Here is a 14,246-nt window from a genome sequence, read left to right as displayed (position 1 = left end):
AACATTTGCAAAATCAAAACTATGCTGAAACATGATTTTACGTTTTTCTAAATTGAAATTTCAAATATTTGTGAGCCTGAGAATCAATAAAATAACCGTAATGTTTGTCATTATTTATCTTGATAAGCGTAAACCTTAAAATCTTTTCACTTAATTAAAATCCGCTATTTTTGTTACACTCCTCAAACAAGCATCAATCTCTATCAATCAAAGAAAAGAAAAATGCCATTTTCAGAACACAGTCTCATATCTTTCCTAACTTTGAGCCCAACATTGATAATTTATTTTGATAAAAGTTCGCAGTTAGTTCCATTAGTGGAACATTGGCTATTTTTGTGTCGCATGTTATTTCACCATAACGCGTCTTCGATTCCTAACTGAGTGACAGAAAAACATCACTTGCAAACACTCACTACGAAAAAAATCAATATTATGCGCAAACATCACAAAAGTGTTCACTTTTATGACTAAATTTCACAAGTACAAATTTTATCTTTCTTCAAATTCTGACACAACTGAAAAAACACGATTTTTTTGAAACAGTGAAAAGGAGAAAAGTGAAATAATCTAGTTAGGAGTTTAAAAAGAGAAACAGGTTCAAAGTAAGAACTAAACAAATACATAATAATAATAAAAGAATCTTGAAAAGATGCTATATGTTTTGTTTGAAAACAAAACTTTGAAAAAACTGATTAATATAAAATCTTAAAAAAGTTGTAACAAAAAATAAAACAGGACAAAAAATTTAAAAATAATAATAATGTTGTTGTTTTTTTATTACGAAAGCTAATAAAGTCGTACAATAAATCTAGTAACAATAACAAACTCATACAAAACTGAAAAATAACTATACTTAAAAAAAGTGAAAAAATTCACTGTGTGAATTTGAAAAAAAAGAATAAAAAACGAATAAACAGAACTGCTGAAAATTTGAAAAGTAATTAAAAAACAAGAAAAAGAAGAGAGCAAACACATTCAAAATTTAAGATTACTAGAAAGAACTAAGAAATTTGTATAATAACAATAACAAAATGTAAAAAATTAAACACTTCCAAAAATAGACCAGTGAAACAAAAAAATCTAAGAAAAACAAAACCAGATATTTGGGAAAACAAAAATGTAGGTTTTTTATAAAAAAAACTAAAAAAAGTGAAAAGGAGCAAAGTGAAAAAATCTAGTTAGGAGTTTAAAAAGAGAAACAAGTAAAAAGTAAGAACTAAGAAAATACATAGTAATAATAAAAAAATCTTGAAAAGATGATGTATGTTTTGAGAGAGAGTAGCAAAAACAAAACTTTGAAAAAACTAATTATTATGGAATCTTAAAAAAATTGTAACAAAAAATAAAACAAAACCAGAAATTTAAGAATAATAATAATGTTGTTTTTCTATTACGAAAGCTAATAAAGTCGTACAAGTAAAAAAATTCAAAATGTTAGTAGTTTTTTTCAGCTCTGTGTAAATTTGAAAAGAAAAAAAGAATAAAATCAAATAAACGGAACTAGAAAATTAAGAACAGCTAAAATGTACTAGCATTTCAGAAAAAAAATGTACTCCTGTATAACAGCTACGAAACATCCTGAAAAATGCAAAATATGTTTTGAAAATAAAATACTAAAAATTTAAGAATAAAAAATTGCAGTTTTTTATTAAAAAGATATAAGAAGATAAAATTCTGCCAAAATTAACAAAAATTGAAATTTTCTGAAATAGTGACAAGAAAATTAGGAAAGTTGTCAGTTTCTTTGAATTCTGAAAATAGTATGTTTGTAACTGCTGAAAATGTGAAAAGTAGGTAAAAACAAGAAAAAGAAGAAGAAAGCAAACACATTAAAAAATTCAAGATTACTAGAAAGAACTAAGAAATTTGTATAATAACAATAACAAAATGTAAAAAATTGAACACTACCAAAAATAGACCAGTGCAACAAAAAAAACTAAGAAAAACAAAACCAGATATTTGGGAATACAAAAATGTAGTTTTTGGTGAAAAAAACTAAAAAATCGATAATTTTCTGAAATAGCGCTAAAAATAGAAGCTTAAAAAAAGAAACAAGACTAAAAATCTTAAAATCGAAAAATCATATTTGAAACTGTGTTTTTTTGCATCGCATTTTACTTCACAAAACCAATTTTAATCCAAACCAAGCAAAATTCCAGCTTTGCCACCGCATCCACAAACAAATGTGGCTCACTGTTCTTAATTAAGCTCCGCTTAAAAGTGTGAACGACATAGAAGCCCAATAAATTAAATAAAAAAGGTATGTTGGTCTCGTGTGTAATTTGTGGAGGTCGTCGAGAACACAAAATCGTGATTATTTTTCAAACTCGAATAAAACTGGTGGAGGTGCCGGGTTAATGTTAACACATCCAAACAGTTGTTACACAACGAACATCTGGCCATATTGACATGTAACCACGCACCGTAACCTCTGATTTGTGTCATGCTCAACTAATTCGATGAAAAAGTTTCTAATTACCAAAACAGCCATCTCTCGGTTTAACATAAACGCTCATAACTTAAATATTTAGCAAACAACTTCACAATTTATTTAAAGTAGCAAGGTTGTAAAACTGATTTATATCGTGGTTAAGTTTAGTTTAATTTATTTTTAAAACTTGCGAGTATAATTAAACGTTATCGGTGATTAAACCAGCACATTCCAAATTAATCACCTGAAACGAATGATTTCCTGTCAAAATTTATTAACTTAGTTAAACTTAAATCCACTTGATACCAACTGAAATAATCCAATAAATGCACATGTTTACGACTTAGCAAAAGTAAATATTGAGTTTGTTTCAAGGAGTAATTAAATTTTGTTAAAGCCAAGTCTGGTTATCGTCAAATCGAGCTTTGACCAGCTTTCAAAGTTAAACACTGTGGAAATTATGTAAACAAACTGAAAATTGAAAATTATCGAACACTTTGATTTATTTTTTTTAATTAATGTCTTATTTTTTTTAAGAACTTATGATAATTCTATTCAAGGTTGGTCAAAATTAATTTGGATTAAATTTTTTACAACAAGGGCTTAACATTTAGGAAACAGTTAAACTATCTAGTCGTTCAGTTTCAACCACCTGCGGCATAAGCATGCGCTTGTTAAATTTCAGGATCGGCGAATATAGCAGTTTCCTCCAGCGGCGTTTTCAGTGGCTTGTCAGATTTGTGCTCGACGACGACGACTGAAACTTTGCTCTTACTGAAAAACACGTGTGTTTTCAGTGTGCGATTTTAATCATGTAGGCGTGCTTATTTCACTTTTTACACTAGTTTATGGTAAATATTATTGTGTTTTTATGAAATTGTTTGATTTTGTATGAGCTTATTTAAAAGTTGTAAAAATGCTTTTTCTTCACAACAAAACACGCAAAGGTGGTACAAAGCGAGCTATTTTCTTTGATCTTTGAATTAGTTGAGTAAAAATAAAATTTCAAATTATTTAAAAACAGTTCAAACGGGGATCTCTCATGTTTTCAATTAAAAGCAAATCTAAATTTGAAGCGAATGTGCAAATGAAAATAAAAAAGCCATATTTGTCGTAATTAATTCTCTTTGGAATATCTAAAAAAAGGATACAATTTTTAAGCTTTACACATGAATTATTTAGAAACGTGTATTTTCGTTCGTTATAAAATAAATTAATTATGTAATTGTGTTTGGATTCTCCTATTTTTTTAAGTTTTTTTCAAGTTTGATTAAACAAAAAACTAGTTTTTTGACAACAACATATAAAATCTTTGAATGTAGTACTTAAAATTTATTAAACTTTTTTCTGATATGTTTTTATGATACTAATGCCTTCCTCTGCCTCAAAATGTTTTAATTTAGTTATGTTTGGAGAAGTTTTGATAAGTTTAATAATTTTCTTGAATATTTTAAACATAAAACGCTAGGGAACTTTGAAAGATCCAGTTTTTGTAATTTTTTTATAATTTTGCAATTTACTAAAGAGTGAAATGAAATTATAAAAAAGTAACAACTTTTCTTATCCGAGATTAAAGCCAGTTGAAGCTTAGCATAAGAAAATTATTCTCATTTTTTAGTGAAAAAAAATCAGGTTGTATGATACTCCCTGAAAATTAGAATTTATAAGTTGGCTGGGGGAACCAGGTAAACTAAAATAACTCTTAACACCGTGTAATCATTTAGTAACTCAACCTGAAAAACTGTAAATTTGTGCTTGACGAAATTCGAAATTATTCAGCAACTGCCACTCAAATTCGTGAAAAAGCAATTTTAACGACGCTTTCGGTAAAAACATTTCTGATACCTATTTTTTGAATGCAAGAAAAATAGCTTCCTCTGAAACTATACTATTCCAAAAAAATTTCCTAATTTAAATCTAGATACGATCATTTTTCGATGAGTTACAGCCTTTCAAAAATCACCAAAAAAATTAGGAAAATTTTTTGTTCCTTTATTTTTTTGGAGTAGTGTAAAACAGTAAATATTTTAATTTTGTTATATCATGAGAAGTTTGCAAGTTTAACAATTTCCTTGAATATTTTAAACATAAAACGCGATGAAACTTAAGATCCTGTTTTGCAATTCACTAAAGAGTAAAAATAGATTGTCCTTTCAGAGATGAAAACCAGTTAATGTTGAAGCGTTCCTAAAAAAAATTTCAGATCAAAGTTTCAGCTAAATGAAAAAGTAATATTAACAAAAACATCAACTCCCCCGAAAAAGCCTTGTGATGAATGTTAGCAATAACTCTTGCAACATGAGAAGACATTAATGAACCTTTTAAAGTCAGTCGTGAAGTTATTTTCTGCTATTTTCAGCTGACACCAATCGACGGGACTTTTCTCAATCAACGAGTATTACAATTAGGAAACAATGAAGTGAAGAAGACAGACGATGGCTATATTACACTCTTGGTGTTGTTGGAGGTCGGTACGAAAAGGGAGCTTCGCATGTGGCTTTTACACAGCTGTAAGTCTTGATTGCGAGGGTATTTTTAACCCGACTTTGATCCCACCATTATTTATTTACAATAAGCTTGATGAAACTTCCAACTGAGGAAAAGTTGGCGCAATTACGGCCACCGGAAATCAAATATTTGACCAAACTCGAGCAATTTTCAACGCCTTAAACCGTCGTTGTGCCTCTCAAGAGACAAGAAATTACATTTTTCGTCCGAATTTTGGGTTTTTCATACTTTTAATTCGCTTTTTTGTAATTTGCCTCCACAATTCCTAAATCAATTAAAGTAAAAATGGCATAAAGAGGTCAAATTTCATAAAAAAGCATTAAAAACTAGTTTTATAAGACGTTGAAACACTCATTTTTTGGCTACACCACTCGGTTTTTAAACTTAAATTCGTCCTTTAAGTCTAATCTTTTGAAGCTTGTTTTTTAATATAGGGTGCGCCAGAACTCGCGCCCCAGAAAAAATTTTCAAGTAAGGTAAGATACCAGGAGCATGAAAAAAATTTTGACATGTTTTGACATTTGACATTTTTTATATCTATTTAATGATACTGATGATCTTGTATATGTTTTTTTTACAATTATTTAGTAAAGGGACAAAAATTTTGCCAATAAAAGCCACAAATGACATTGAACAGAGTTACAATTTAGGATACAGCTTCCTTGATTCCTCTTTTAATAGCCTATAGCAAAAAAACTTAAAAAAATATTTTTCCAACAGAAATAAATAGAGTCAAAGTGCAAACTTTAAACCCTCATAACTTCGAAATTTTTCGATAATTTTTTTTTAACATTATTTCCATGTTCCTGGTATCTTACCTTATATGGCATTTTTCTCTGGGGCGCGAGTTCTGGCGCACCCTGTATACTATTCCAAGACACATGAAATTCTATGAAATGTTTTTTTGTGAGTTTGGATCAAAATTTTGCATTAAAATCTAAAAAACAAAAAATATATTTTTTGTCAATTCTACACGTTTTTGGGATGTTTTGAAGAGAGTAAATCGACGAAATTTAAGAGATTTTGGCGGAAAATCGTCATTCCTGCCAAAATAACGTTGTTTTAATCAATTTCAATTCATTTAGAGGTTTCAAAATTAAAAACTTTGGCAAAATAAGCAAGAAAACGTTCGTTTTAAGTCAAGTCCGAGCATTTTTGACAAGATTTGGAGAAAAAGTGACCAAAAACAAAAGATTTTGGCAAAAAAGCAAGACAATGATCATTTTTTGCACGTTTTGTTCAGAATAAACAATATCGAAAAATTTTATTAATTTTGAAACAAAAAATCGGCTCAAATCAAAAGACTTCGCTGAAACAAGTATGGAAATTGTTGTTTTTGATCAAAAAAACTTTAGTTTGGTCAATTTCAAATTATTTTTGGATACGCCACTCGGTTTTTAGACTTAAATTTGTCCTTCGGGTCTAATTTTTTGAAACTTGTTGACACATGAGTTAGGAAATTTTCTATGAATTGTTTTTTTGCGAGTTTGGATCAAAATTTTGCATTAGAAGAAATAACAGAAAATCATATTTTTAATGACTGACTAATAAGCAAGAAAACGGTTGTTTCAGATTCAAATAATTTTGTTTTTATCTAATTCCCAACATGTTTTAACACGTTTTAGATCCAGAAATTGACTAAAAATGAAAGCAAGAAAGTGCTCATTTTTTGGCACGTTTTGTTTAGAATAATATGCTATACAAGCAATTTCGAAAAATTTACTCCGATTTCAAAAGAAAAAATCGACTCATATCACAAGATTGCGCAGCAACAAGTATAAATTGTTGATTTTGCTAAAAAAAACACGTTATTTTAGATTATTTCAACTGATTTAACGCGAATTGAGCCACGAAATTGATTGAAAACTAGAAATTTTAGCTAAACGGTCGTTTCAAGTCAAAATGACCTTGTTTTTAAAAAAATTTGAGTGGTTTAGCACCGTTTATTTCCAAAAAATTGTAATTTTATGCTATGATAATGCTATTTCAAACAATTGCAAACAATTTGGTCCAATTTTAGAACGCAAAATTGACTCAAGTCAAGAGATTTCGCTGAAACAAGTAAAATTCCGCATTTTTCGTCCGAATTTTGGGTCTTTGAAATGCGACGCTGGGAACGAATTAGTGCTTCTTGTTGACGTTAATTCTATAAGACTTTTACTACAAAATTAACGAGCCTTCGGGCTGTCAAACAAACTGGAATCTTTTTTCTGCCTCAAACTTGCGCCATAATTTCGTTTACTTCCGACATTACCTCGAGTAATTTCATTACAAGTTTGGATATTTAATTAAATCATAACTCACGTATGGCCTAATTCAAGACTGTGAAATTCCAGACAGTATTTTTATTTGTAAAAAATTAAATTAAGAGCATTTATTACAATTACTTATCTGCCATTGTCATAACCCAATTACAGCTGAGTTCCTTCTGTTCGTTGTCTATAAAATGATTAAGTTGGGTTGCGAGCGAGACTTCAAACAGCCCTTAGTGAACCCATCAAAGCGACTTTGTCCCAAAATTTAAATAACTTCCTGATTGATACCGGTTAAAGAGCTTTATGGAAACTATCACACCCAAAATCACTTCCCAACAACGAATATCGAAACAATTTGTTTTGTTACAGGCACAAAACGAGCAATTTCTTTTTTATTTTTTGTGAATGTTGGAGACATTAATAGTGTGTGTCAGAGTGGTATTTTTTGTTGCAAGATCCCATGTCAACAAAACTACTAAACAAGAAAATTATTTGCAAGATAAATATCAGGAAATAAGAGTTTCGCATCGGGTTGCATGCTTTGTTCTTTGTACACAACAAAAGACCCAGGGTTGGATATCAAAAAATTCAACACAATTTCATGGAAATTTCATGAGGTTTATTGTTTTTTTATTAAATTCGAGAGATTTAACACACGCAAAGGACTCGTTATTTGGCCAACACCAAATTAAAACACTTATTAAAAATTAAAATACAAAAAGTGTGAAATAACGTTACTTTGACTATAAAAATGTGTTGTTTTCACCTAAAATAATCATTTTTCTTGGTTTTTGGCCAAAATCTTTTGTATTTAGTCGATCCCGACTTTAAAACAATTGAAAAATTTTACAATTAGCTGAAAAGAATGTTATTTTGACTTGAAACGACCGTTTTTTTCCAAAAGTTTTTAACTTTGAGTCGATTTCTTTTTTCAAATTCCGCTAAATAAATTGACGAAAATAACATTTTTTTGATCAAAAACAACAATTTCCATACTTGTTTCAGCGAAGTCTTTTGATTTGAGTCGATTTTTTGTTTCAAAATTAATAAAATTTTTCGAAATTGTTTATTCTAAACAAAACGTGCAAAAAATGATCATTGTCTTGCTTTTTTGCCAAAATCTTTTGTTATTGGTCACTTTTTCTCCAAATCTTGTCAAAAATGCTCGGAATTGCCGTTATTTTGACTTAAAACAAACGTTTTCTTGCATATTTTGCCAAAGTTTTTAATTTTGAAACCTCTAAATGCATTGAAATTGATTAAAACAACGTTATTTTGGTAAGAATGACGATTTTCATACTTTTCCGCCAAAATGTCTTAAATTTCGTCGATTTACTCTCTTCAAAACGTCCCAAAATCGTGTAGAATTGACAAAAAAACGATTTATCTACTTGTTTCGGCGAAATCTCTTGATTTTAGTCTTGCTTAGTAGACAGTCATTAAAAATATTATTTTTTGTTGTTTCTTAAAGATTTTAATGCAAAATTTTGATCCAAACACAAAAAAAACAATTCATAGAAAATTTCCCAACTCATGTGTCTTGGAATAGGATATTAAAAAACAAGCTTCAAAAGATTAGACTTAAGTTTAAAAACCGAGAGGCGTAGCCAAAAAATGAGTGTTTCAACGTCTTATAAAACGAGTGTTTTATGCTATTTTATGAAATTTGATCCCTTTATGGCAAATTTTGATTTAGGAATTGTGGAGCCAAATTACAAAAAAGCGAATCAAAAGTATGAAAGTGGGGAGCGAGCGGCAACGCCGCGAGCCCCTTATACTTTTTACAACATATTTTCGATGCATATTCAGCCTGGTTCATTATCCGAAACCGGGATAATTTTGCCGGTGTAAAAAGGACTATCAATTTTAATTTTGTGTTGTTTTTGAGGGCTTTTAATGCAAAAATAATACGACGTGTTATTTTGTCCGAACTCACAAGCATACAATAATAATGTGTAATGTGAGTTTGGTCCCAGTTGAAATAAAACCCCAAAGTTTGAAGCTTCTTGTGGCAACAAATATCTTTGATCCTTTTGGAAAAAAAACTAAATAAAAATGTAAATTCCCTGACGTTTTGCTATACTTTCCATTAATCGATTAGTCATTTCATTAGCTGCTTTCAATAGTAGCAAATTAAGTGAGTCTCATTTGCTGACATATAAATCTTATCATGAATGCCACTAAATGAGTGATTTTTTATCGTTTGGAGATTCATCAATACATTAACGAAAATGACAAGTGGCGTTAAATAAATCAGTGATATCAGTACGAAGCAGAAGCTTATTACCATACATAGTGTTTGCTGTTTACTGCCACTAACAACCTTCCATCAAGTTTAAATTAGAGAATTGTTTCTGAAGTAATTAGAAATCAGAAATTGACAATTTGCACCACAAGTGGCAACAATTTTTATTATTAGCAAACCCATTTCTCACTTACACAAAAATCGATATTTAATTTTAAGTCAAAATGAAATTTCGCACAGTTAAAAATTCAATTAAATTTAAAGCGCGATAGCAAGTCCAATTCACATTTCAAAGGTGTCAACATGAGTTTTAGGGTGAAGCCGGGAGAGATGGACTATACATCAGAATATATCAATTTTTATGTTGATACAATTAAAATTATTGTGGTTCATCTCTCCTGTACTTACCCTACATGATTGCACTAAAAAATTAAACTTTATTCTTTCATTTACCAGAAACACGTGCCACCACTTTGTTTATATTCACATTCGTGTTAATAAAACCAAATTGCGTCTCTCTGACACAAAATAATGAAAGTAATCTCTTTGTTGCCACTTTTTGTGTCCCATACCAAGCGTTGTTTTGTAATTTGAAGCAAATAAAGGTGTTGTAATACTAAACTAATTTTCTTCACACAAATGCAAAACACATTTAAAGTTTAATAAAACAATAAAAATGAAAGAAAAGAAATTGAGAAAAAAATAGGAAATAAAAAAACTAATAAAAAAATCTGGTGCGAACATCACACGACTTTCCTTATCCAACTTATTTGGTAAACATCCTTGGAAATCCGAGTAGCAAACCTAACGTTTGCGTTAGTGCCACATGCCGGATTACATACGAAATAGATCATAGATTATAGTTTTTAGTTTGGTACCCATTATTATTTTTATTTTATCACATTTTACTGTTTAATGATTCAAAATAATTTTTATCCCCATGAATTTATGTATAGTATCTTCAACCGTTTAATATTGATTTTTTTGGTCTTTGCGGCCGAATGGTGCGACCGATTTTTACCAATTGTTTCGTGCTACGTCCCCTTGTTACAAGTAACTTACATACCAAATTTCAAGTTTCTAGCTCTTTTTTAGTGTCTTGAAACTATAATTCATATAGTAATGTATTTCCTTATAGGATAAGGAAAGTAAAAACTAATAAATATTTCATTAACAAGATTATGGGATGAAAAAGGCCACGTTTTTCTAATTTTATCAAAACTTGGACCGTATCGGTTTGGTTAATCAATTTATAGAGTGTGAAATTGGAAGTGGGTGAAAGGGAAAAAAGTGTGTTGAAAATCTTCAAGTCGTAGGATAATGCAGACAAAAATGGGTTGTTGTCCCACTTGTAGTGTCAATTTTTCACTCCCACAATACCCTCGAAGAAGTACAAAAAACAAACACTGACAAATATCATTTAAGTCTGAATTTATGTGATGCATTAGGGCCGATGTCGCTACATCGTTTAACGTTTTCGTAAAATACTTCCAACAACGTTATGTTCATTCAGCGATAAAATTCCTATATCAAATTTAGTCCTTGATATAAAAAATTATTTCTCCGATCGAGTAGAAAGCAGTTTAAGTTACCATCTATTTATCAAGAATTTTTGAGAGAACAAGTCGTCGCTACTAAACTGTATATTTGCTAACTCGATTACGCTAAAAGCCTCCAACGAGGAGTTTATCACTTTTGCATTTCATGCACTGAATGTAATGCAGAGTTGGAATAATGATTTTACGCTGAAATTCTAGCACAGACAACACGGACTGAAATAATTTGTCTTTAATGAAAATAAAATAAGAGTCTTGACATTTGAGTTATTTCAAATCAGAGATAAAGGCGATTGCGAAGCAGCGATTGCACCAAAAATGCCTTTGATGGAGTTTGTAATGAGAGACGGAACGGCATTTAGCACTGCTTTTGTGTTGCAATGAACTAAAAAATTCCATCAAAGCACTTTTTCATTAATTTTTTATTACTTTAATCATTTTGTTTCATTTTATTAACTAAAAAAATATGCTTCAATTTGGTGCTGTTTTCCAAAATTCTTACCTTTTTTATTTTTATTGTTTTGTAAAATTGTATATAAGATAGGACAAAACAAAACAATACCTTTTTGATACTGTTGGGATTTTAATTTTGGCAAAATTAGACAAAAATTCTTCTGCATTTATTACTTTTGGTCTAAACTTAACACTTTTTCAAGTTTTTTTACAACGTTTAAAAAAATTGCAAACTAAACTTGAAATTAGTTGTAATTTAAAAAAAATTAAAACTTTTGTATTTTTTTTTATAGAATCTCTCGATTTTTAAGTTTACAAGGTTCAAAAAACGCTCTAAATTGTCTGAAAACAACATTATTTAGACCTGAAACGCTTGTTTTCTTGCTTGATTAAGCGATGCTAACATTATTTTGACATAAAACGATTTTACTACTTTTTTAGTAAAAACTTTTGACTTTCATTGACTTAAAACGGGCCAAAAACGCTTAAAATTATTGAAAATTGCGTTTTTCTGCCTAGAAACACTTGTTTCAGCGAAATCTAAACTGAATTGTTCGAAATTGTTTGACATAAAATGAAGATTTTTTTAGGGTATAAAAGGTACCAAAAAACGCCCAATTTTTTTCTAAAACAGCGTTATTTTGACCTACAATGAACATTTTCTTGCTTCTTTGCCAAAATCTTGCATTTTTAGTCGATTTTTGGCTTTAAATCTTGTTTCAAAATTGTCAAAAACGGCATAATTTTGACCTAAAATGATTATTTTGAATGACCTGGCCTGACCTGACCTGATCTACAATGAACATTTTCTTGCTTTTTTGCCAAAATCTTGTATTCCTAGTCGATTTTTAGCTTTAAATCTTGTCTCAAAATTGTCAAAAACGGCATAATTTTGACCTAAAATGATTATTTTGAATGACCTGGCCTGACCTGACCTGATCTACAATGAACATTTTCTAGCTTTTTTGCCAAAATCTTATATTCCTAGTCGATTTTTAGCTTTAAATCTTGTCTCAAAATTGTTAAAAACGGCATAATTTTCACCTAAAATGATTATTTCTTTAATAAATTCTTGTATTTGGATCTTCCCATTATTTACATAACACATGTTACAATTAAAACAGGACGTTACCATCAAATTTTGTAAATTGAAGGAATGTAAAACATATAGCTGATGATGGCTCTATAACGTCCTGTTTCAATTGTAAAAAAAATCATGTAAATAAAGAGTCTTATGAAACATTAATCAAACTTTCTGGTCATTATTTGTTGCTTTTTTTACAAAATCTTATGTTTTTATACTCTTTTTGGTTTCGAAACGTGACAAAAATCCTTGGAACTGTTAAATTTAGCGTTATTTTAACTTAAAATTGTCATTTTTTTTATTTTGTGGCGAAATCTTTTATTTTTAGTTACAAAACGTCCGAAAAACAACATAATTTTAGCCTAACATAATTATTTTTCTTGTTTGTTTCCCAAAAACTTTTGTTTTTAGTCAATTGTTGGCCCCAAAAAGGCCCCAAAAATCTTTGCAACTGTTAAATTTAGTGTTATTTTAACCGAAAATAGTCTTTCTCTTCCCTTTTTGGGAAAATCTTTTATTTTTAGTTACAAAACGTGTCAAACAGCATTATTTTGATCTAATATAATCTTTCTTCTTGTTTTTTACCAAAAACTTTTGTTTTTAGTCAATTTTTGGTCCCAAAACGTGGCAAAAACGCTCGGAATTGAGTGAAACAACGCCAAAACGACGATTTTTTACTTTTTGCTCCATAATGACATTTCAAACTGGCTAAATGAAACAATTTTAACAATTAAAAAAATATTTTTTATTGTTTTTGTTACAAGAAATAGCTATAGCATAATGAAAGACGTAACAAATAAATGTAAAGTTTGCACAACGTAAATAAAGATAAATTACCTTTGCTTTAAATTAATTTAAGTTGTTTTATAAGTTTTTTATTTTATGAAAAATGATATTAACACAGTATTATTAAAAACAAAGGCTTTTGATAAGGAATCTGATTTCATGCTTACAAAATTTTGAAACACAACTTTACGACATGTTGAACAACTTTAACTAAGAGTTTTGTTACTGTTTAACATTTTGTAGAGGTGTTTATCTAAAAGTTTTGTTCTGAACCAAATAATACTCTCATTGCGCTTAACTAATTTTGCATCACGAAATATCGGATTTTCAATACCGTAATTAGCTTTTGTTTAACTGATTTACGCTCCATTTGCAAACACAAAAACACAAATAAATTCCACAGAATTATTAAACATTTCGCGATCGAGGTGTGCTTGGAAAAAATAAATCTTTCAACCTCCCCCTATACTATCTTACAAAAGTGTCAAAATAAATTTGCACAGCTTTTTCAAAGTGAACGTTTTAATCTCGCAATGTTTATTAATATTTTTTACGATTGCCGTTTTAATTGAAATTCAGACAACTGCTATTTTTAGTTTAACGTTGGTATTAAGATTTCCCTTGAGGGTCTTAACAAAATATGATTCACTTGAAAATTATTAATTTAATCCACCTACACGCACATAAGTTTAATTTGAACCATAAAGTTTAGCCTAATTAGAAATCGTTGTTTTCTGAAGAGAAATTGAAAAGTTTGTCACAAAATTAACACTTAACAAGACACCAAATGCCCTGATATTGATTATTCAGACTTCCAGAAGAATGAATCAGTCCTATTAATATCTCGCAATTCTGATTTAATCAAAGCCCGATTTATCAGTGACCTTCACCTTAGATAACGATTGATAAAAATCAATAATCAAATTGA

The 14,246-nt window shown here is 29.4% G+C and overlaps 1 protein-coding gene across 2 annotated transcripts in view; it reads left to right on the top strand.

The window, feature by feature from the left end:
• The first annotated feature begins 3,148 nt into the window (after positions 1–3,148).
• LOC123014608 overlaps positions 3,149–14,246 on the top strand; it is a 30,942-nt gene continuing 19,844 nt past the window's right edge. For both annotated transcript variants that reach the window (XM_044413810.1, XM_044413808.1), the window contains exons 1-2: positions 3,149–3,282; positions 4,791–4,941. In XM_044413810.1, coding sequence (XP_044269745.1) covers positions 4,867–4,941 — 75 coding nt within the window. In that variant the 5' untranslated portion in view covers positions 3,149–3,282; positions 4,791–4,866. The remainder of the gene's footprint in view (positions 3,283–4,790; positions 4,942–14,246) is intronic.

The sequence above is a fragment of the Tribolium madens genome, unplaced genomic scaffold (genome assembly GCF_015345945.1).
Source record: "Tribolium madens isolate multiple individuals breed KSU strain unplaced genomic scaffold, Tmad_KSU_1.1 Scaffold_97;HRSCAF=244;Tcas5.2_LG3a, whole genome shotgun sequence".
NCBI lineage: Eukaryota > Metazoa > Arthropoda > Insecta > Coleoptera > Tenebrionidae > Tribolium > Tribolium madens.
Note: the sequence above shows the minus strand (reverse complement) of the source record. Positions and strands in the feature narration are given on the sequence as shown.